At 40.7% G+C, this 22,943-nt stretch overlaps 1 protein-coding gene across 1 annotated transcript in view; it reads left to right on the forward strand.

The window, feature by feature from the left end:
* Window positions 1-237: 237 nt before the first annotated feature.
* Window positions 238-22,943, forward strand: part of tnrc6a (trinucleotide repeat containing 6A) — a 46,503-nt gene continuing 23,797 nt past the window's right edge. Inside the window, exons 1-2 of the mRNA XM_031893835.1 lie at window positions 238-334; window positions 4,766-4,813. Coding sequence (XP_031749695.1) covers window positions 238-334; window positions 4,766-4,813 — 145 coding nt within the window. The remainder of the gene's footprint in view (window positions 335-4,765; window positions 4,814-22,943) is intronic.

Consider the following 22,943-nt stretch of genomic DNA (forward strand, 5'->3'; position numbering starts at 1 on the left):
CAGGCTGTAACAATACGTGGAAGGAATCATACACTAAAAAAGGATTTCCTGCCTTTAACACCCATAATATATAGTATTATTAAGCAGATTATAATCATCCAGGGACTGAAGAATAAGTCTGCACAGGATTTTTGAAGGAAACAGTAAACTTTATTATAAAAAATTATAGGGAGTCATTTATTACGTGCTATAAAAAGGCACAAGCTGCCATGTTTTCCACACTTTGCATACCGCTCCATGGGTGAGCCCACTTTGCAGGCCCTTGTACTTCAGACATACGCTTTCTACATAAATACAGCATTGTATTCATTCAGCAACTATGTATTCATGAGAGGTAGGTGGGGGGTGAGCACTTAAGCATTCCATAACTTGGGTGTCATTCAGTGTTGGACTGGGCTGGTGGGACATGGGAAAAAAACCTGGTGGGACCCGATCCCTTCCTGCCTTTCCCCTGCCGCTCCCCCAATTGCAGCAAGTATAAGGTGCATGTGGGGGGGAAGGGGCTGGCCGATGGGTGAGTGGGTGTGTGGTGGGGGCCCAGAGGGGGTGTTTGAGCCATTGGGGTAGCCGCCTCAGTGGGCCTTGCATACCTCAGTCCAACCCTGGTGTCATTCGGTTGTGGAAGGGAGAGCTAGTGGGCACAGGCTTGTATAGCTGGCAGTAAGGACTAGGGTGCCTCGCACCTGCTGCTGGATTTTATCACTTTTACTTAACTTATTTAGAATTCTGTTATCATATTATGCTTTTTTTTCTTATAGGGACTACATTTACATTACAGTCGCAGCCAGCAGTAACATAAGGCAGGTGGCACATGGGGATTAGCCGGCCGCTATAAATCTTCACTACCATTGGGACTAATCTCCCCAAAATATCTTCTGAAAATGCTTTCCCACCGACAAAATAAATACACTTTGCTTTTCCAAAGTCGCCTAACGGGGAAACTTTAAGCAAGTTTGGAAAAATTACATGACTCTTATATGTCCTCCCACCGGCAATTTGCGTTATTGCCTGTTCGACTTTTCAGATTTGTGCCCCATGTGGGCGAGAGATGAGTGCCTAGGAAAATGCCAGATGTATGTATGTATGTATGTATAACTTTATTTATTAAGCGCCACAAGGGTACGCAGCGCTGTACAGTCTTACAAAATTACACACAGGGAGGACAAGTGTTATAATAAATATAATAAATACGTATAAATACTCAGTAGGAAGGAGGTCCCTGCCCCGTAGAGCTTACAATCTAAGTGGTTGGGTAACATACAGGCACAAATTGGAAGGTAAGAGTGCACCAGGTATGGGCATTTGCCCTTAAGTGCAGGACTAGGCAAAATAATGTTTTAGTGCTCCAGAAGGTAACAGCTGAGCTTTATCTTAAAGGAACAGTAACACCAAAAAATGAGTGTATAAAATTAATAACAATATAATGTACTGTTGCCCTACAACTGGTGTGTTTGCCTCAGAAAGACTACTATAGTTTACGGTATATAAGTTAGCTGCTGTGTAGCCATGGGGGCAGCCATTCAAAGGAGAAAAGGCACAGGTTACTTAGCAGATAACAGATAAACCCCCATTATATGGGGCTTATCTACTAGTTATCTGCTATGTAAAGGCCCCCATACATGGGCCGATAGAAACTGCCGATATCAGTCCCTTGGACCGATTCGGCAGCTAATCGGCCCGTGTATGGGCAGAAACGAGCTGCCTGGCCGACCAATATCTGGCCTGAAATTGGCCAGATCTCGATCGGCCAGGTTAGAAAATCAAGTCGGATCGGGGACCGCATCGGCTCGTTGATGCGGTCCCCGAACCAACTGCCCCATGGCCTCAAATTGGGTCAAACAATCAGATTTTTTTTTTTTAAAGCCACTTGCTACCCGATATCGCCCACCCGTAGGTGGGGATATCGGGTGAAGACCCGCTCGCTTGATGATCTTATAGTGTATGGGGACCTTAACCTGTGCCTTTTCTCCTTTGTTCCAGCTTGAATGGCTGCCCCCTTGGCTACACAGCAGCTTATTTATATAGTAGCTTTTCTGTAGCAAAAACACCAGTTTTTTGCAGAGCAACAGCACATTATATTTTAATTACTTTAAAACACTTTAATTTTTTGATGTTACTGTTCCATTAAAGAGAGTGGGTGAGTGTTCCCTATGGAGGAATTCAGGGATATAGTTCCAGAGGGAAGCAATGTCCCAATTCCAATATTTTTGCTGTTGTTGTTTTAGTGTTTTAGATTTTATTCTTTTTAATTGGACATGACAAAAATCACCTCACGGTTGATGACCATGATGAAAGCTGTGTGGTAAACTAAACCCAAATCACCAATACTCTGCGCACACTGGGACCCAATAGAGTTTATCCGCCTGCAAAGAGATCACGAACGCAAATCAATACACACACAACTCTTTATCAATAATATAAACGCCTACAGACTGGGGACGCCTTAAACTTAACGTGCTATAGTTGCTTCTCCCGCCCCACCCCCACCATATTCGGCCACAGACGTGAAAGCGCTGTTGCTAAGCGGCGGTTGCTAGGGCGGACATTTTGGAGGGGCAATGAAGCCGCAGAGCGGAAGTGCAGCAAGCGCACGGCCTCCTCTTCCGGAATTACAATTTTTTTTTTCGGTGAAGGAAATGGCGCCGCTGGCTGTATTGACGGTGTTTTCAGCGCTGCCTGTGACGGACTGAGGGGCGCTTCCCCCAGGCCGCAGCTCCAGCCGGACGCCACCTTATGTCCCTGCAGTGCACTTTATATACTTGAGGTAAGTGCCGCTGCGCCGGCTTTGCCCTTGCTGTTTGCCCCCTGCTCCCCCTTAGTGTTTGCAAGCTTGCAGCTACTCACCGCCGCCACTGCAGTCTCCTCATCTATCCGCAGCCCTCGGCCTCTGTAAGCCTCGTCCGACTGGGGGCGCCTCGACTCTAGCGTCCCGCTGCAGGGGTACTAGCGCCCCAGGAGCAGAAATCTCCCACCATGCATTGCAGCCGGGGGGCCGCAGGTCGGACATACTTAATCCAAAGTGGATTTTCTTGGCTGCTGCTACATGGCTTTTGCTGTGCAGCTGTTATTGGCTCCTTTCTTATTCAGCCATTGGAATGAGCGGCCCTTAAAGGGTTAACTCCACCCAAAAACTGTTTTTTTTTTGTTTTTTTTTGTATAATGAAAAATATATATAATATTAAACACTTTATTGGCTTTATTTTAGTAATTGTTATTTAAAGCAGTATCTGACCTGTTTATACCCATAGTACTGCTGGTTCTGACTCCTGAAACAGACGTCAGCTGTAGGAGGAGGGCTGGCTTCTGCTCAAGCTGTCTCAGGAGTCACAACTGCAGAACACCGCTTCCAATGGCATTTCTAAGTAAGAATAACAGAAAGCGCTAACAACTTTTAAAGAATGAATAAGGGAAAATGTCTTAGAATAGGATTTGCTTTCGTTAGTCAAAAGCAAAATTAGCAGGAGGGACCCCATTAGTATGTATGTATATCTTTATTTATAAAGTGCTACTTATGTACGCAGCGCTGTACAGTAGAATTCATTAATACAAACGGGGTTACGATAATAGATAAATACAAAGTACAACAATAAATACAAATAAATACAAGATACAGTTGCAATAAGAGTCAAAAACGCATAGATGATGGAGTACATTCAGCGCAAACTGTTTACACATTGATGTACAGGTATGGGATCCGTTACCCAGAAAGCTCTGAATTATGGAAAGCTTGTCTCCCAAGACTTCATTTTAATGAAACAATTTAGATTTTTAAAATGTTTCCTTTTTCTCTGTTATAATAAAACTGTATCTTGTATTTGATACCAACTAAGATGGATAATAATAATGGATCCTTATTGGAGGCGAAACAATCCTATTGGGTTTAATTAACGTTTTATTGTTTTTTTAGTAGACTTAAGCTGGCCATACACGGGCAGATCCGCTCGCTTGGCGATGTTGCCAAGCGAGCGGATCTTCACCCGATATCCCCACCTACGGGTGGTGATATCGGGGAGGCATGTAGGTGAATTCGAATTCTGCACGAGGCAATGGGGCAGTCGGTTCGGGGACCGCATCAACGAGCTGATGCGGTCCCCGATCTGACGGGATTTTCTGACCTGGCCAATCGAGATCTGGCCAATTTCAGGCCAGATATCCGTCGGCCAGCCCGCTCGTTTCTACCCCTACACGGGCCGATAAGCTGCCGAGTCGGTCCAAGGGACCGATATTGGCAGCTTCTATCAGCCCGTGTATGGGGGCCTTTAAGGTATGGAGATCCAAATAATGGAAAGACCCCTTATCTGGAATACCCTTGGTTTTATACCTGTGCATTATGAAAAACTATGACTGCATAATATTATATGGGCTAACTTTTTTATATATGTTACATATTTGAATTACTTATGCAGAGAAATAGAAATCGGTTATAAAGTTATGAATTGATTCTTTAAATAGGACGATGGCATTCCTGCAGTTAAAAGCTTACTGGATATAGATCCAATTTTACATTGTAAGCTTCTAGCAAGTAGGTATTGCTAAATAAATAAGAGTAGTTGTGGTGTATATTACTGCACATTCCTGTATGAGCCACTAATGTTTACAAGTGTACAGTGGCGTACTTAGTCACAACATTGTGAGACAGCCCATTGCATTACAGCTCAATTCTCCTGCATAGGCTCCAAGCTGCTGTTAGTGTGTATTTGTAGTTTTATTGTATTAGTCCTGCCACATTGTTATAGCACTACTATATCTATATTTCTTTATGCAGAGACTTGGAAGCTGCAGCTACCAAAGACGTTGAAGGAGATCCTAGCAGGTAGGTCTCTAATATTCCAATTAAAAGCAGGGTTATTTAGGTCTTCATAATGTATGCAAGACAGCTGGCTGGTGTTTTTCCTCTGTGTCGTGAAATATTCAAAATATTAATTGCTTTACAATGTTTTTGTGTAAATCCGCTGCTTTGGAAATGTAGACCTTTCTGTTTGCATTGTATGGTAGTGCGTTGCCTCGAGCAGTGTTCTCATTCTAATAGGACCCTGGGAGAATAATTCCTTGGGGTGGGTGCAGTGTCTGCTATAGCTTCTATAGCTCTGTATCGGAGATATAAGCAGAAAAGCAGCAAAAGGCCCAAGTGTCTGAGAGAGAGTTGGGTGCCGATGTTTTTCCCCGGATAGCGTCATGCAGTGAAAGTCCTGGGACCCATTGTGTGTGTGTGTGTGTGTGTGTGTGTTTACCGGCGGTAGAAAAAAAAAAAAAGTTGAACTGAATACTAAATATAGATCTGTGCCAAACGCATGACTGGTTTGTGCCTTTCACAGGGTAATTGCCGTATGATTCACGAAGCCATTTATGTTGGCTTGCCTGAAATTATAACTGAACTACAAAACTGTATAAATTAAAAAAAAAAAAAAAGGATTGAAATCAATATTTATTATTTCAAAACTTCCATTTATAAGTAATAGGATCCCTTATCCAGAAACCTTTTATTGAGAAAGCTCCAAGATCACAGAAGGCCATCTCCAATAGAGAACATTTTAAGCAAATTTATATTTTTAAATTGATTTCCCTGTTCTCTGTAATAATAACAGTGCCTTGTAAGTTATAGGACCTGTTATACAAAATGCTTGGGACCTGGGGTTTTCTCGAGAAAGGGTTTTTTTTAATTGGGATTGTTGTTCCTTAAGTCTACTAAAAAAATCATTTAAATGGTAATTAACCCCAATAGGATTGTATTGCCTCCAATAAGGATTAATTATATCTTAGTCGGGATCAAGTACGAGTCACTGTTTTATTGTTGTTATTACAGAGAAAAAGGAAATCATTTAATTTTAATTATTTAATTAAAATGGGACATCCTTCCTGAAATTGGAACTTTCTGGCTTATGGGTTTCTGTATAATGAATCCCATACCTGTACTTGATGGTGATAAAGCCACATAAACCCATAGTGGTGACAGAACAACAATTCTATTGGGTTTATTTAACGTGTTAGCATTTTTTTTTTTTTCGCTTATGGTTATTTAAATGACATAAATTCTTATCTGGAAACACCAGGTCCAAAGTATTCTGCATAATAGATCCCAGCTTTTTTTTTTTTTTGTCTTGCTTTATGCCAGCTATACTCAACAATTCCTTTTACTTATAAAATAGAGGTTATCTTTATCCAGCTCTGTCTCTAAACGCTTGATTTTATTTGTGTTCTTTTGACTGTTTGAAGACGTTAAAGATAGTTTAACATAAATATTGCATTTTTGTATTTTTTTTATTAATGTAATATAAAAGTTTATGGGGGTGTGTCTTATCTTTGTTTTTCAACTACCTTTAAGAAAAAAAAACGTAGGTTAGCTTTTTACAACATTGCTGTAATCTAAATTCATTAGTCTGTTAATATGTCAGTTATCTGTTTAGCTTTATAGCTCAATGACTTTCAAGCTCATAAAGTGCTTATTTATCAGAGTGGCGGCTTGTCTCACTGCTACACAATTATTGATTTCTGTTTTATTTGTGCCTTGGAAGAACCATCTAGTGCTATCACTTTCTTATCTGAGGTTTTATGAACTATTGATTGATGTTGTTTGGATTTATCTGAATAGTACGAAAACGTACAGGCGAACTTTGATTTGAGACGTTCTAAGGATGTACACAGGTACGCACGTGGTGCAATAAGGAGCACCGCCCTCTGCAATTTGTAGGGTTTATATGTGTAGATTTTATCTTGCCAATTGCATACAACATTGTGATGACATTTGTGTTTAATGTTAAAGGAAAGCTTTCCCCCCAGAATAAATACTTAACCAACAGATTTATATTATGTTAAGTGGCCTATTAAAGAATTTTGCCAAACTGGAAAATATATATATAATTATTTATCGGTAAATATTGTCCTTTCCCTTGAGCCAGCATTTAGTGATGGGCTGTGTGTATAGAGACCTACATTGTTGGGGGTATAGTTTTCCTTTAAGTGTTATCTGTTAAAGAAGAATTAAACTTTTATGCTATTTCAATCAACCCCCCCCTCCCCCCATAGAGGATTTCCAAACATTTCCACTAATGCACTCCAATTTACCCTCTTCATGGTTGGCGGCTGCCATCTTTGGCTATGTGACTTCCTTTTCCTGGCTCTCTAGTGGCCAGGAGCGTGCTCAGACAGGACCAGAGTAGCCGGATATTGGTTAGTGCTGGTGATGGCAGCTGCCAGCCATTGTACTAAGTTTGCCTTTTCTCATAAAGGGATGAAGCCGAGGGCCATATTGGGGCATTTAGGTGGCAAAGTGAGGGATGTGTTATGAAGGGGACTGAAGTGGTGTAATGTTTTTCACACTGCTTTAATGTTTCGTTTACATATATAATTTCAGCATAAATAGGATTTTAGTTGCAATTCCAGAATATTGGCAGTGCTGATTTTTTAGACTCTTGATTTTGTTTAGGCAGAAACAAGGGATATTTTAAATATTTATCATGTGGTTTCCAGACTTGGTGTGGTTTCCTCGAGGGGCACAAAGCAGTGGATGGTTTGAACCAATTTGAAGAGTGATTAGAGTTAAATTTTACTTAAAGGGTTATTTGTTCTGGATTCCCACAAACGGTCGAATTGCAGATGGTTTGTGTAATGGGAAGTAATTGTGAAAATGTCTGAAATCCTTATTAGAATGGAGGAAATTCCTATGGTTTGCCCAATCTTGTTATAATTAGGGCGTGATTTGCCCTTGAGGGAACTCATTTGTAATATTCCCTATTAATTCAAGAAAATTCTTTTAATTCATATTAATTTTCACATTAGTAAATTGTAAGTAGAGCACCGGAAACATCACAGGCATTGAGATCTATTAACATGACACTACAGGATTTTCTGTGTTGACAATTATTTTTGAGTAATGTAACTGTATTTGCCTTTGCTCTCTCTGTGTTATAATGAGATGTGAGAAAACAGTTGTTAGCTTGTCAGTTCCTCTGTTCTCTCAAGTGCCTGTATAATGGCGTATCCAATGCAACAATTACCGTTCTACTCGGGAGCATGTAGCCCTGTCAGGCTGGCCCAGCCTCAATCCAAGGGCTCTATCCGCACACTTCATTTACTGTTTTGATTGGGTGTTAGTAGCAATATGCCTCATCTTGAAAGTACTGCCAGTGTTGCTTCTGAGCCGCGCTCTTGTGCGCATGTAGCAGCTCACTGCGCAATCTTATGTAGCGCACAGGAAACTTTTTATGCACATTAATATGGGCTCTGACCCTCCCACAACTGCCAAGAAATTGTTGCTGACAGACCAGTTTCCAAGTAGACTTGGAATGTTCAGTCTTCTGCTGAGAGATGTAGCGTTAAGTGCAGGACCTTGGATTGAATATCCTGGATCTAGATGCACACGCAAGTCTTGCTGCTAATCTAGAATGGGCTTAAAGGAGAACTCTTGTCCAATAAACATGAGCCAAACTCTCATGGAGGCACAACACTTTTTTTTTTTTTTGTGTGCAGGTTTTATTATATAAAACAATATGAAGTGTAAATTCTATTCTAGTCTGCTCCCTTATCCTAGCTTTTTTTTCCTGCTAACATGCTATTTGTCAGTAGTGCAATGTAAATAGAAGACTCTCGCTTGAAACGGCCAGTTAGGGCAGGTTAAATCTGTCAGCAACTCACAGCTTCATTTTTATTTGCAAAAACTTAAGTCTATTCATGAAACTAATTTTATGAAACATTGGTGGATTTTTTTTTTTTTTTTTATAATCTGTTCCCCTTTAAAAGACGATAAAAGGTAGTCATTTGGGGGGGTGGGTGGGCAATTTGTAAATTATTACATGGTAACCTGGGATGGCACTCCGCCTCTTAACCAGCCCATAGTAGTTTATGGCAGGGCTGGAGGTTGCCATCTTCTCAGGATTCTTATGAGCCAGGTTTTTAAGTTTGGGTCAGACCTGGGCAGAGGATTCCTGAGAAGACTGCAGCCTCCCAGGGCTAGTGTAATTTTTGTCGAAGTATATTGTGGGCCTGGGCATGAGGTTATCAATGTCACTGACTGGGGGTGCCTAATTGGATCTCTCCATTGCCCAGCTTTTTTTTTTTTTTTTTAACAGGATTGCTAAAAATAAACTCGATAAATAGCAGTTCTGTTGAAACTACGTTCTACCCTTTGTTTTAATTAGAAATGAATGTTAGCCTATTTTTGCTTGCTTTTCCCCCCTTCCTTTATTAACAGGGCAACTTTGTTCAGAGCTCTCTATATACCTTTGAGCAAACAAGCCTGTACCCTCTCTAAAAAAAGCAGCCTTTGAACTCCTCATTTTCAGGGGCTTTGCAGTGGACTGGTATTTAGTTTCATCAGCTCCTCTGGTGTTCTGCTTGACAGGAGGTGCTCAAGTGGAGCTGGCTTCATATTCTTGTTTTTGGGCCAGATAACTTCCCCACATATACATTAGTAATAAATGGCCAGCAGGTCATTTTGGGGGGGGGGGTTACTCCATGACTGTATCCCTGTTGGAGGTGCAATAATTTTTAATAAAAGGCAACATTGAGGCACCCATCTTTTAGGAACAAAGTGGCAGCTGCAACATTTCCCATTGATCTGTCTAGTCAATCACAATATGCAGTGGCTTATTATTTTATTGCCGTTTGATCATGACTCTTTGTAGAAAGAATTCCTCCAATTGTCTGTATGTGTGTGTTTTAGCAGAGGTAATTCCGCAGTATTATCTATGGTAGGGTATTTTCTGGCATTTAGTAGTCTTGGCAAGTAGCTGCTGCTAAGTAGCTCTGTGTGTCTTCACCCTAATACAATGAACTGATAATTTTATTAAGCAGCCAGTCAGCTGCAGGGACTCCTGGCACTTGCTCATTTGCCTTTGCTTTGTTTATGTAGGGACTGTGTGGTTGGGGAATTCTTTCTTTAGTTCATTTATCGTGGGAGATTCGCCTTGTGTTGCCATAGCCTTACAGAAATAGGCTGCGTTTGTTACTGTGGAGTTTGCCACACAATGTTGCTTGCTTTGCAAATAACAGATAAGCGGTTAAGAACGAGCTCTGGAACAGTCACCGCAACAAAAAGCAGCTTTAGCTTCAGTCGCAAACGATGGAATGTGAGTTTTCAGTCCCACTTTTGCAAAGCGGTTATTTACATGGAAGCAATTGTTTTGTTTCTGAACATGTTCTGGGGAAATAACGGCTGCAAAACCTTGACAGATCCCACATTTGAGTTTTGTTAGTAAAGGCCATACGTGCCCAATTTTGGCCCATATTGGCCAACTATCTGTGTATGTATCAAACCAGGGGTTGCTTTTGATCATCCTGCATTCTTATGACAATCCCGCACAAGCTGAAAACTGAATCTGCCGATGCAGCCATCCATGTGTGTGGGAAGTCCATTTGTCTCACAGTTGGATTCCGGATGTTATCCAGTGTATTGCTGCAAATGTTCTCCTTACCTGATAAGGACATGAAGCCAAAAACTCAGTATTCGTTGCTGTTTAGCTGTTTAGCAGAATAGACATGCAGTCTACACTGATAAATACCTTTATCAATCATTTGTACATGTACATCTTGAAACAATGTAGCAGAAGCCAGCTGATTAGCCAACCAGGGAAGAAACATGCAAGGCTGACTTTAGCTACATTGATTCCAGCAGTGCAGAAAGGGATAGGAAAAATACTGCTTTTAGTCTTTAACTAGGTTGACAGCAGTGAAGTTTTAGAGGCCTGGACTTTCTGCTTTCTCTGTATATTCTAATTCTACATCACCCAGAAATGCTTATAATTCTGGGCTTTTCACAGGTTAAGCTGTTAGCTTTTTTTTTTTTTTTTGTAATGAAGGTTTATGGTTGAAGACACATGTAGCTACTTGTCCCTGCTACTTAAAGGAACAGTAACACCAAAAAATGAGTGTTTTAAAGTATTTGAAATATAACGTACTGTTGCCCTGCAATGGTAAAACTTGGTTGTTTGCTTCAGGAACACTACTATAGTTTATATAAATAAGCTGCTGTGTAGCCATGGGGGCAGCCATTCAAGCTGGAAAAAAGGAGAAAAGGCACTGGTTACATAGAAAATAACAGATAAGACACCATTGTATTCTACAGGGTTTATCTGTTGGCAGCTATATAACCTGTGCCTTTTCTTCTTTTGAATGGCTGCCCTCATGGCTACACACCAGGGTTTATATAAACTCTAGTAATGATTCTGAAGCAAACACACAATTTTTACCAGTGCAGGGCAGCAGTACATTTCTTTAAAATATGTATATTTTTTAGTGTTCCTTTAATGCCAGAAAAATACCCTGCCGTAGTCAATACTGAGAATTGCCTCTGCTAAAACACACACAATCAGTCAATGGTCATCATTGTCTATTTTAGTAGCCGGGACAAGTAGCTGCTATCAACAGCTACATTTCCCAGGCCAGACATGAATGATTTGGGTTTGGTTTGTGGCTCACGTTGTAAACCACAGGCTTGTTAAAACATGTGAGTCTTGTGGGAGCACAGCAGCTGGGTTGGTAAAATCAACTTGAGTGCCAGAATTAACCTCATATTGAAGATTAATATGGAATGCAGTGTCCTTCTGTAACTGCAGAACAAGGTCCACCTTGCGTCTGTCATGCAGTCGTAAAGAGCTGTAGCATTAATGTTGTCCTGGCATCGCATTGTTTTTGCATTCCACCCGGGATCTTTTCAAACCAATGCACTCTATAATGATCAACTATACTTGTATGTAAATACATATATATATTCTGAATATTTGTTATAGCGTTTTTTTGCAGTAGACTGCGTAGTAAACATTGTGCTGCTTCTGGGGTTAATGAGCCTCCGCCTTAAACCTTAATCTGTTTACTGAGCTGTAAAATGATTTTAGCACTTGAGGATTCTGAATCTGCATTAACTCTCCCAGCATTTTAAAGGGCAAGCAGTCACAAATTTCCAGCTCTAACGGGTTTGTGCTATACTGCTAGCCTTATGACATTGGGAGGGATGCTGAACACTATTTTGCCTTCAGTCAGTGTTTTATCCATAGCTTATCCAGCAGGTGATTGCAATGTTCTTTGGTGGGGTGTAGGGCAAGTAAACAGTATAGTAACCAAAATATCGCCACAAAATTGCCACCCCCTGCGTTTTAACCTTCTTTATTAATAAACAGTGCTGCACCTAATTCTAAGTAAGAACTAAAAGCTTTTGTTTTACTTAAATTTGTAAGATCTCATCCAAGATATTTAAGCCATTTTAATGTTTTTCTGCAGCTTGAAAAGTACAAGTATGGGATCCCTTATTTAGAAAGCTTTGAATTACGGGAAGCCCCTCTTTCAGTAGACTCCATTTTAATCACCTTTTTCTCTGTAATAATAAGGCTGATGGCCCAAGGAGTGAGTTAGTTATCCAAGATAGATCTCTGCTACTTCGGGCAACTAACTGCTCCGAAATGCCTTTCCATTAGCAACGATGGGAGTTGCTTGTTGCGATGAGCGGAATTTTCAGGAGGCATGAATTTCTATGTTTTTGCCATTTGGCGGATTTTTGGGCATTTAAAGTTTCACAAATGTCTTCACGGTTTTGCATATTTTTGGGTGAAAAAGATTCGGTCATCGTTGCTGGTGGAAAGGCCTATGCATCGCTTTGGCTTCCGGAAGTGGCGCAAAGTTACCTCCTGCAGACAACTTCGTGCGGCTTCCGAAAGCCGAAGTGATGCATAGGCCTTTCTACTGGCGACTCCTATTGTTGCCAGTGGAAAAGCATTTCGGAGCGGTTAGTCGCCCACGGTAGCACAGATCTATTGCGGGCGACTAATCTCCCTGTCTACCATGGCCCTTAGGCTTAATTGACATTTAAATCATTTTTAGCAGACTAAAGGTATGGAAATCCAACTTGCAAATAGTCCCCGTATTTCCCCAAGGCCCCCCCCCCCAAGCATTGTGCATAACAAGTTCCATACCTGTGTATCTATAATGAGAAACTGTGTTTTAAATACAGTATTTCTCACTTGTACCATAACTTCTTAATTATGACATTGTAAAAACCCAGTTGTAGTTGCTTCCCTTTATCCAGCACTTCCCTCTGCTGAAAACCTTAATTTCAGGCAGCTTACTGCAACTTTGTGGTGCCGCTCCAGAATTTTGTGGTTTCCAATTTCAATTTCTTTCTGCGTTTCCCAAAATAGAATTTGTTTAGGTAACTATAAAACCCTGTGTTTTGTGCCAGCCAATCAGCTGCAGCCTCACAGACAGGAACCTTCTGTAAGTGCTATTTCAGATTCCTAAGCAACACTTATTTACCCTCTAGTTTGTCAGATATAACACCCGGAATATCCCCTGACATCCAGAGGTTTCTCTAAGTTGCAGGCCTCGTGCAGATCTGATTTTTTTTCTTTGCAAGTTCACACGGAAAGACAGAATTTCATCTCGCTACTTTTCAGGAGCGCTCAGCAATTGTGTGCACTGACTTGAATAAAAATGAATTTACGGTTGCATTGGGTAAAGTAAAAGCTGCTAGTCGCACCAGCAGTTGTAGAATGCTAGTACAAACCAGTGGATATGCTTTTATTATGTGTTCAGCAAATCAGGAGGCAGGCTGTGGGCAGGATTATTTCTGCATTACACTACATAAAGGATGGCAGGGGACATACAGAAAATCAGATTGCAAACGGAAGCAGACATGGTTGGGCGGTGGACATATTTTTTGGAAAGCAGAGGTACTTTGAGTCCCAGAATCCATCACTTGGAACAAGGTGAGAAGGGGGCAGAGTGACTGCCAGACTAAAAAAGATTGAGAAATGGTCACTGAGTCAAAGGAAGACTGATGTGGATTCTTCTCCTTTGGAAGAATTCGGGTTTTTCAATATTTATGCACTTTTTTTCCATTGGCTCGTTGATGGGTGTATTGGCCCAGCGGCCTCTATCCCCATGTTTGGCCACCTTTAGGTCTCATACTCAAGTGTTTCTTGTTTCTTCCTGCACTCCCCTGCTATGGCGTTTTTCCTGTGTTCCTCCGCAGGGGAACATTCATATTATTAGAAGTAATTGAACAATCCATTGGCCATATAAAAGTATAAGGCTAAAGGCCAAGAGTAGTTATACAAGATATGGGATTCTAAATATATTCCCATTTTTTAAATTAGGGGGTATATGCTGTTCACTGGCTCATGTAATACATTTTATTAATTAGGCACTGATTGTAGATATATGCAGAATATATCTATCGAGGCTGGAGTACGGCCAGCTTAAAGCCCTGCTTCTTATTTTTTGGGTCCACAGATTTAGTTTTCGATTCTACAGCGACTTCTGTGGCCACCCTGTCACGTCCAACCTGCAACCTCTCAGGTTTTCAGTACCACAATTCACTGTATCCTCAAGCAGTTACTATGCTGTCTAATCTTCTTTACTGCACAGCTCTTGCCTTAGCCAGAAAGGGAGGTGTATGTATGAGCAGGTGTGAAATGCTTTAGAAGCGCAGCAAGAACCAACACTAAATGATACAACACAAATTACCTCAATAAAGGATTACAGTAATTACTTTTTATAGCAATGTTTAATATTAGTCATAAGAGAATTTTGCATAGTTGAAGTATTTGCTCAAAACTATTGCATATCCCTGTTGGCTCCTTTTGGTACAGTATGCTACAGTAGCCTTTTATTTTTTGCCATTTCAAAGTGAACTGCAGCTCATAACGTTTTCTGTTACAGCAGTGCATTCCAAGAATAAGCATGTTAGCTGAGTGTATGCTCAATATCATTTTTTTTATGGCCTTTAAAATCAGATATTTCTATGTCATCATCATTAAGGTGGCTTCCGCCGATTCAGCAGCTTATCTGTCCATTTACGGGCCCTCTGACCAGCCTCCCTGACCAGTATCTGTGCAAAAATAGGTCAGATGTCGATTGACTAAGCTTGATTTTTCTGACTGATCAGGGGCCGTGCCAGTTGATTGATGGCGCTCCGACTTCTTCTATTCCCTTTATTGCAGTGCGATTGTTGGCTAAATGATCACATTAGCATGATATTGCCCACCTAAGGTGGGCATGTTAGGGGAAACATTCCCTGGTTTGGCAAGCTCATCAAACAAGCCAATCTTTGCATGTGTTGCACGAAAGATCGTCAGATCCGCCACTAACCTTCAGGGCTGAAACAGGCAGATAAGGAGGTAGAAACAATAGGATTTCTACCTCCTTCTGCCGATTCAGTGCTGAAGGCAGATTTTGGTCAGGCGCCTTCTATGGCGCCCGATCAAAATCTTTTAACTGGGCCGATCGGCGAGTTGACCAATATCAGCAGCCTCCTGCGATATCGGTCGACTTGCCATACACGCACCGAATATTGTACGAAACGTGGTTTTGTACGTTATTATCGGTGCGTGTATGGCCAGCTTTATGGTTGCTACCTCACCACATTAATACTGGCCGCATATTGAATCCACAGCCTGCATGGTTAGTTGCCAATCAATACAGATGTGTTTTGCAGACTGAGCTGATTTATGTGCAGCCATGCATCTAAATTAATTGCTAATTAGCCATTCAGGATGTGAATTCAATATGCGTGGCCTGTATTAAAGGGGTGAGGTGGCAACCCTATTTATAGAACTGCAGTAGAAGTGCAAGACAATACAATGCACATTCTCTGGAATTAGTCTGGTTTTCCTTTTTTTGCATTCAGGTAATGCATAAAAGCTTGCACAGAGCCAAATGAAACGGAACAATTGTGTTTATTGTAGCGGAACACGCACCAGTGATATACTCCTGACGGAAGGCAATGCATATTATAAATAGGGGTGCGAATAATCTCATGCGCAATTAGTTACCGAGCAAAACAGTTGCCAGCGCTCTTAATTACAGGAGACTGGTAAATTGTTTGGTAGCGCGCAGGAATGGTCTCCAGTGAGTCTCCCTCTGTATAATTAATCTGCTGCTTTCTCTGTTCTACAGCAGGAAAGAGAATGGTCTAAACAGTACCATGTAATCAAATTCATACTCTCGTGCCTGTGTTTATATTATAATCAGTGGGGATTTCTGTTAATTTTACAATATACAGAGATTCTAATAGGAGTTTCTGTACCTTAGATGAGCTTCAAATGCAGTTGGCTGTAACATTATTATTACGTTAATTAAACATGTAAATTTGTGCAGTCTTGCACCATAGCTTTCTACTGCGGTGTTCCTTGCATGTACTGCAATTTTGTCACCACTTGGCTTGGTAGGGGGGGCCTAACAGATCACTTGATTATGCCGTTGCATTTCTTTACTGGCTGGCCTAGAAATGATTAAGTCACAATCAGTGCAGTGCAATCATTGCAATGTGGCCCTTCACATCTGTGACCATATTGCACAGATTTCTGCCCAGTCATTCAATAAGATTCTGTTGGATGGGCAGCATATGTGTGTTCAACAAATGTGTTAAAGATCTGATGGGAATTTAAGGGAATAATACAGAATCCTCTCTAAAGCTGGCCATACATGTACTGATAAAATTGTATTAAACCTAGTTTGTGTGTGGGCTCTGAATTATCTTTCCAATAATTTTCAAGCTATGGCGATTGGTCGTTTAGTTGATTAGCCAGGTTAGAAAATTTTGGTTGGCTAACTATAAAATCTGCACATTTATTGTATCGGACAATATCCTTGGGGGACCTACAGTGAGTCATTTTCTTACGATTGGTGTCTGCCAACTATTTCATCTTCAGAACGTATCCTCCAAATTGTGTATTAAGGGCTCTATCCTACAATTTTATTCTGAATCTTATATTCAGACCGTTGCATTGAAACGTACGACAGACCAAAAGTTTGCCAGACGAAGACTAAAATCTGAACATGTGTGGCCGGCTTAAAAAGTAAAGACTAGTAAAATGTCTGCTTTAATTATTTTTACAAGTTAGGTAATTTAATGTTGAGTATTTGTAGAAGCAAGCTATCAGTTAAAACCAATGATTTATTTAAGTTTTGGTGAGTTCTTAATGCTTATTGTTTATATTTCAGGGGTGTAGAGAAAAGGGCAGAAGGGCAATTGATGGAAGGAAAAAAAGAAGAGAGAGGACAATAAGAAAAAGGAATCTGTTCATAAGAAGGTATATGGATGACACGATTTGTTCTCAGTCCTGGTTTGTGTATGAAATATATATAATTTATATGCTGAAATATGTGAGGTGTATTCCTAGATAGCCAATGACTGAAGAGTAGTACAAGATTTAAACCTGCAGCATAAAGCTGTGTATTTGTTGCTTGTGTATTTAGTTGTTAGACTGGAGTGCCCAGAAGGTGCCTATGTCTTTACCTGTTACTGATGTGGTATCTAACTTAAGGCCGGCACCATCATCTAAATTAAATTGTAGTCCATCCTAGCCTCTATGCCAGTCACTACATTTTTTTGGTAAAAAATCCCATTCTTTTTAGTAAATAATCTTAAGAAAATCTGCTTTATGTGTATTCCGCACATTCGCACATAGCTCTGGTTTCAATGTGCGCATGATTCTTGCGTTGATGTAACGAAAAGGAGTGTAGAAAGTTGTATGTGAACTGGCGAATTGCTTTTGAGCTGCAAAAGGAGTAGTGTATATTTTTTGGGGCTTGGTAAGTGGCTATGAACAATTCTTTAAGCACTCTCACAGATAGCCACAGATATTTCTGAGGGTTTCTTTGTCCTTTAAGCATTATACTGTTGAAAATGCAAACTGTAACTATCTTGGACACCCCTTGGTGTGATTTTGAATATTATTTGTGCTTGGCAACTCCTTATTTATGTCAATCTCTTTGCGTAAAGAATGTTTTATAGGACCTATTATATTACTTTTCAATATGAGTTCAGAGAATAGGGCTTGTACAGAAATATAACAAAGAATGTTTATATGTTTGGGCTTTTTTAGTGTAGACTAACCCCCCTTCATTCTGGGTTCTGTTTATCTAGGCACTGGTACTTTAATTACCTCCCTCACAAGACCCAGTCATGGAGTAGACCCTGTTCCCTGTTTTGCTCATGAAGTTACAAAAAAATGTACATTATTTCTTATTAAAACATTAAATAAAAGTCTCCAGCTGAGGTGCCTGGGATTTCTGCTTCATTTAGCACATATCATAGCGGATATCTGTTTATTGCACCTGTAGTGCTGGGAGGCATATCTATTTTGCAGGGTGAAAACACCACAGGTATTTCATGCTAACAAAACCTTGACAACTGGGCTGTGGCCACATGGTGTGGTGTGGTGGGTTTTATTTCCAGTGGTGAAGCTCCTGTGTCTCCCATTTACTTGAATAGGAAACCTGTGGCAGTGTAGAAGCTTTTCAGCTCAAAGTCTTGCACCCATACAGCATATCTGAACACTATCTCATCAATTAGCTTTTGTTTTAAAGTAACACAAAATAATATCCATTTTTGTTGACGTGGCTCATTATTTTCTTTGGAAAGTCATACTTTTCAGCCCACGGGATGCTGTTGCTTAAGCCAACTGGATCCTTGCCTGCCTGTAAGTGTTAACAAGGCCAGCATAAAATCCTTTTCCTCAGCAGGCAGTGTCACGCTAGTAGCAGAAAGGAGTCAGTGTCAGTTCTGCTGTTACATTGGCATGGAAAGGAATCCATGTTATGCTTAATAATCTGTTATGACAGCGTAAAAACACCGCACAAGTTGTGCTGTTGTGACACTAACTTCTTTCCTTAGTATAGGTACTGCTGCTGGCCTGTGAGTTGTAACACAATACACTATCCATATACATTTTCAATTCTTTAGGGCTGTTGCTGTTTCCATGTTGAGGTCTTATTTCACTGTTTAGGACTCGTAGGCTTTTATTAAAGTGCTTTTTGCTGTATTAAAACAGTTTACATTACGGTGGCCTCAACACATTGCAAGCTTGTTGGTTAAATTGAGCACATCATTTGCACAGTTTTAATCTTTACTGAGTGCTGAAAGTCTTTGTTATATATTAAGTGGGACAGGTTAACCGATTTTCACTTGTACATGACTAAAGCTGTTTGTTCATATTTTGCTACTGCACAGTTAATATGTATACAGAGGCATGGCTCAGCATTTGCTCTTGCTGTTGACTGTTTCTGAACAATTATCTAATTGAGATGCAAAGTAATTGTAATTCTATTTGAGACAGGATATTTGAAACTAAAGGTCCCCATACACGGGCCGATTAGTAGCTGCCGATATCGGTCCCTTGGACCGATTTGGCAGCTAATCGGCCTGTGTATGGGCACTTCCGACATCGCCAAGTAAGCGGATCTGCCAGTGTATGGGCACCTTTAGTGTGTTATATTCAAATTATTAGCCTCTCTGTTTTGCTCTTTGCTTTTTGTGGTCTGAAACTGGAAATGAAGATAAAAATTTAAAAAAATAATTGTGGGGATTGAATTCTCTTACCTTTGTTTTCAGCTTACATTCCAACGTATACATTTCTGCTTGGTTGCTATTATTAAACCCTAGTGACCAGTTAAAATGACAAGTCTGCTGCACAACAAAATTATAAATCAAATGACAATTTGCATATTGTCTTAGAATACCATTGTACAGGTATGGGACCTGCTATCCAGAATGCTCAGAACCTGGGATTTTCTGTTTAAGGCCTCTTTCCGTAATTCTCCATACCTTAACTCTACTTAATTGGGATCAAAAAGAAGCTACTGTTTTATTACTACAGGTATGGGATCCCTTATCCAGAATGCTCCGAATTACGGAAAGCCCGTCTCCCATAGACTCCATTTTAATCAAATAATTTAGAATTTTAAAACTCATTTCCTTTTTCTCTGTAGTAATATAAACAGTACCTTGTAATTAATCACAACTAAGATATAATTAATCCTTATTGGAGGTAAAACAATCCTATTGGGTTTAATTAATGTTTTATTGATTTTTTTAGTAGACTTAAGGCCCCCCATACACGGGCCGATAGAAGCTGCCGATATCAGTCCCTTGGACTGACTCGGCAGCTTATCTGCTCGTGTTGGGGCAGAAATGAGCGGACTGGCCAACTGATATCTGGCCTGAAATTGGCCAGATATCGATTGGCCAGGTTAAAAGATTCAGTCGAATCGGGGGCCGCATTGGCTCGTTGATGTGGTCCCCGAACCGACTGCCCCATTGCCGCCTACATAATCCGGTCGTAATATTTTAATATCCTATATACAGAAGGTTTTTAATTGTGGTCTCTTTGTAAAAAAAAAATTTTTTTTTTTAAATTATTTTTTTTGGTTCAGTTGCTAAACCCTGTGCTGGAACTGGAGGAACAGTCCGGACTTGAGGGAGTTAATAGGTTGGCAGAAAGCAAAGATATTTTCCAGAGCGGCGGCTAGCTGGGCTCGCAGCTGCGGCCATTTTTTTCTTTCGCAGTGAAATTTCTAGTGCTGCAGATTAGTGTGTCAGCTTTAAAGCCCGACTTCCTCTGTTTGCCCTTCAGCATTCCAAAACAGACAACTCTGAAGGGAAACACGTTCCAAGAGTACAAAAAAAAAACCCTACGGCAGAGCCATCTATGCAGCTCACTTGCTCTCCTTTTAACTCTTGCTGGTCATGTAAAGTAGCAGCCAATTGGATTTTTTTTTTTTAACCAGCAGTATATTAATGTTCAGGGCAGCTGCCGTTATTTATTAGAAGGGAGGGGAGTATTTGTCCAAGTGGAGCCCTCCGTCAGGAGGAGTTAGCAAACAGGGCTTTCGCAGCAGCAGTAAAATGACACCATGCTTCTCCTCCATTTTCTAATGAAATCTGCAGAGTGGGAAAGCAACAGGAGTTGGAAACGGCTCTCTTTGAATAGTGGCTGCGCAAGCCCCGTGTTCTAGGACCTTGCCGTTTGGATCGGTGTCAGGTTTGTGCATACCTGTTCTGTTTATGCAGTGCCTCTGTTATCTGTGTGCCTGAAATGCCCAAAGGGCTGGATCCCAAGCTGCTTCCCACGCAGAAATGCTTTGCACGTATGTCTTTTATTAAGGCACTGGCAAACAAAATGCCAGTATGACGGAGGGATTGCTTTTACTAGCAGTGCCTGCTGCTGGGCGGCTGATGGCGTGCCATTCTATACAAGTATGCTTCTAAGTGCCTCTGTTTTTTTACATTGCACTGTACTGTAGGGATCCAAGGTTGTAGATTATTTAAAAAGCTCTACTGTTTTCCTGTTTCATCTTGCGTAACTGCGAACTAGCGGGAAATGTTTTAGCGAGATGGCAGGGCTAGTGCTAATACTATGTTCTTTGTGCAAGGTAGCCTGTATGAACAATAGTCATACTTAGAGGCGTCTGGGGGGGGCGGGCTGTTACTTTAAGAACGGCAGCTCGGTTCCCTAAAGTCTCCCCTGCTCCCCTTTGCTAATGAATTTGGCTTTCTAGGTAGAAACAGTGAGGCCCCGGGGGTGGTTCTGCGACACAACTCCCCACACTAGCTGGATTCAGCAGACATGAAAGTGTGTGTGGATATTGGGATAAGTTAGTTGCGTACATGCTTTTCCACTGACTCATCACAAACTGCAAAGGGACCTGCGTGACTTTACTTGAAACTGTTGCTGTTTCGAGGAAGAAGCAACTTCTCGTACAAGTTACATTTGCACATTTCATTTGTTTATTGAATGCTTATGCCATTTAAGCTTGCTGCGTCTTTTTTTCCCTTGCACACAGGCTTCCCTGATTCTGCATTAGATACATTGCTACAGGTTTTACTTGGCTCCAAATAAACAACACTTTAAATATATTGACTATAGCAACACTATTTTGAACCCTCACTTCCATATTCAGATGTCAAAAACTGCAGAAATTGTGAAGAAAATTATATGTTCAGTTGTCCAAAGCTCTTGGCTAAGGCTTTGCTGTGTCGTAATCTCTTTTACATCCATATACAGATATCCTTAGCAATTCATGAGTAATAATTTCATCTGTAACATAAGTGTATTGCTGTGATGTAAACAAAATTCAATGTATATTCCTTTTTTTCCCCACCCAACTAATTAAATAGCCTTTGTTTTTTGTAAGACAGAATGTTTTCTGTGCATTGTGGAAATGTTATATTTTAGAATTTTGTGCATACATATTTTATAATGATGGGTCTGTGAAGTATGCAATGCCGGCTTTCTGCAGAAGTCTGAGGCACCTTCATTCTGAAGCCTTGACCATTTCCCACCTCCTCCTTTCCTTTAAAGGGGCAGGTCACCTTTAAATTGACTTTTTTAGTATGATGTAGACCAGGGATCCCCAACCTTTTTTACCCGTGAGCCACATTTAAATGTAAAAAGACTTGGGGAGCAACATGACCATGAAACATGTTCCTGGGGGTGCCAGATAAGGACTGTTATTGGCTATTTTGTAGCCCCTTTGTGGACTGCCAGCCTATAGGAGGCCCTGTTTGGCAGTACACCTGGTTTTTATGCCTCCAAAACTTGCCCCCAAGCCAAAAATTCAAAAATAAGCACTTGCTTTGAGGCCACTGAGAGCAACATCCAAGGGGTTGGGGAGCAACATGTTGCTCACGAGCCACTGGTTGGGGACCACTGATGTAGACAGTGATATTCTGACTGTTTGCAGATGGCAGTCAGTTTGTTCATTTTTTGATATTTAGCTTTTTGTTTAGCAGCTTCCCAGTTTGCTATTTTAGCAGCTATATGATTTCTATGGTCTTATTTTCCCTAGCAACCAGGCAGTGGTTTGAATAAAGGTGGCCATATATGTTCAGTTTTTATTCTTCCCCCGAAAGTGTAGGATAAAATCCTTAAAATAACAAATTGGAGGATGTACTGAACATATTTGGCAGACAACAGTTGTACGAAATTGAAGTCCCAGAAATGCATTTTATGTCCCCAAGGATATTGTAAGGTACACAATGCATGCACGGGTTTTATTGTTATGTGACCGACATGTTCTAATCTGTCCAATCACTGTGGTACTCCATGGTTATATTGGTGCGTGTATGGCCAGCTTTAGAGACTGGTATAAGTATAGGGAGGGGTCAGAAGAAGGCAAATAATTCAAAAACTATAAAGAATAATGAAGACCACAGTGCCATGAGTAGGGAATTC

The sequence above is a fragment of the Xenopus tropicalis genome, chromosome 9, assembly GCF_000004195.4.
Source record: "Xenopus tropicalis strain Nigerian chromosome 9, UCB_Xtro_10.0, whole genome shotgun sequence".
NCBI classification, from domain to species: domain Eukaryota; kingdom Metazoa; phylum Chordata; class Amphibia; order Anura; family Pipidae; genus Xenopus; species Xenopus tropicalis.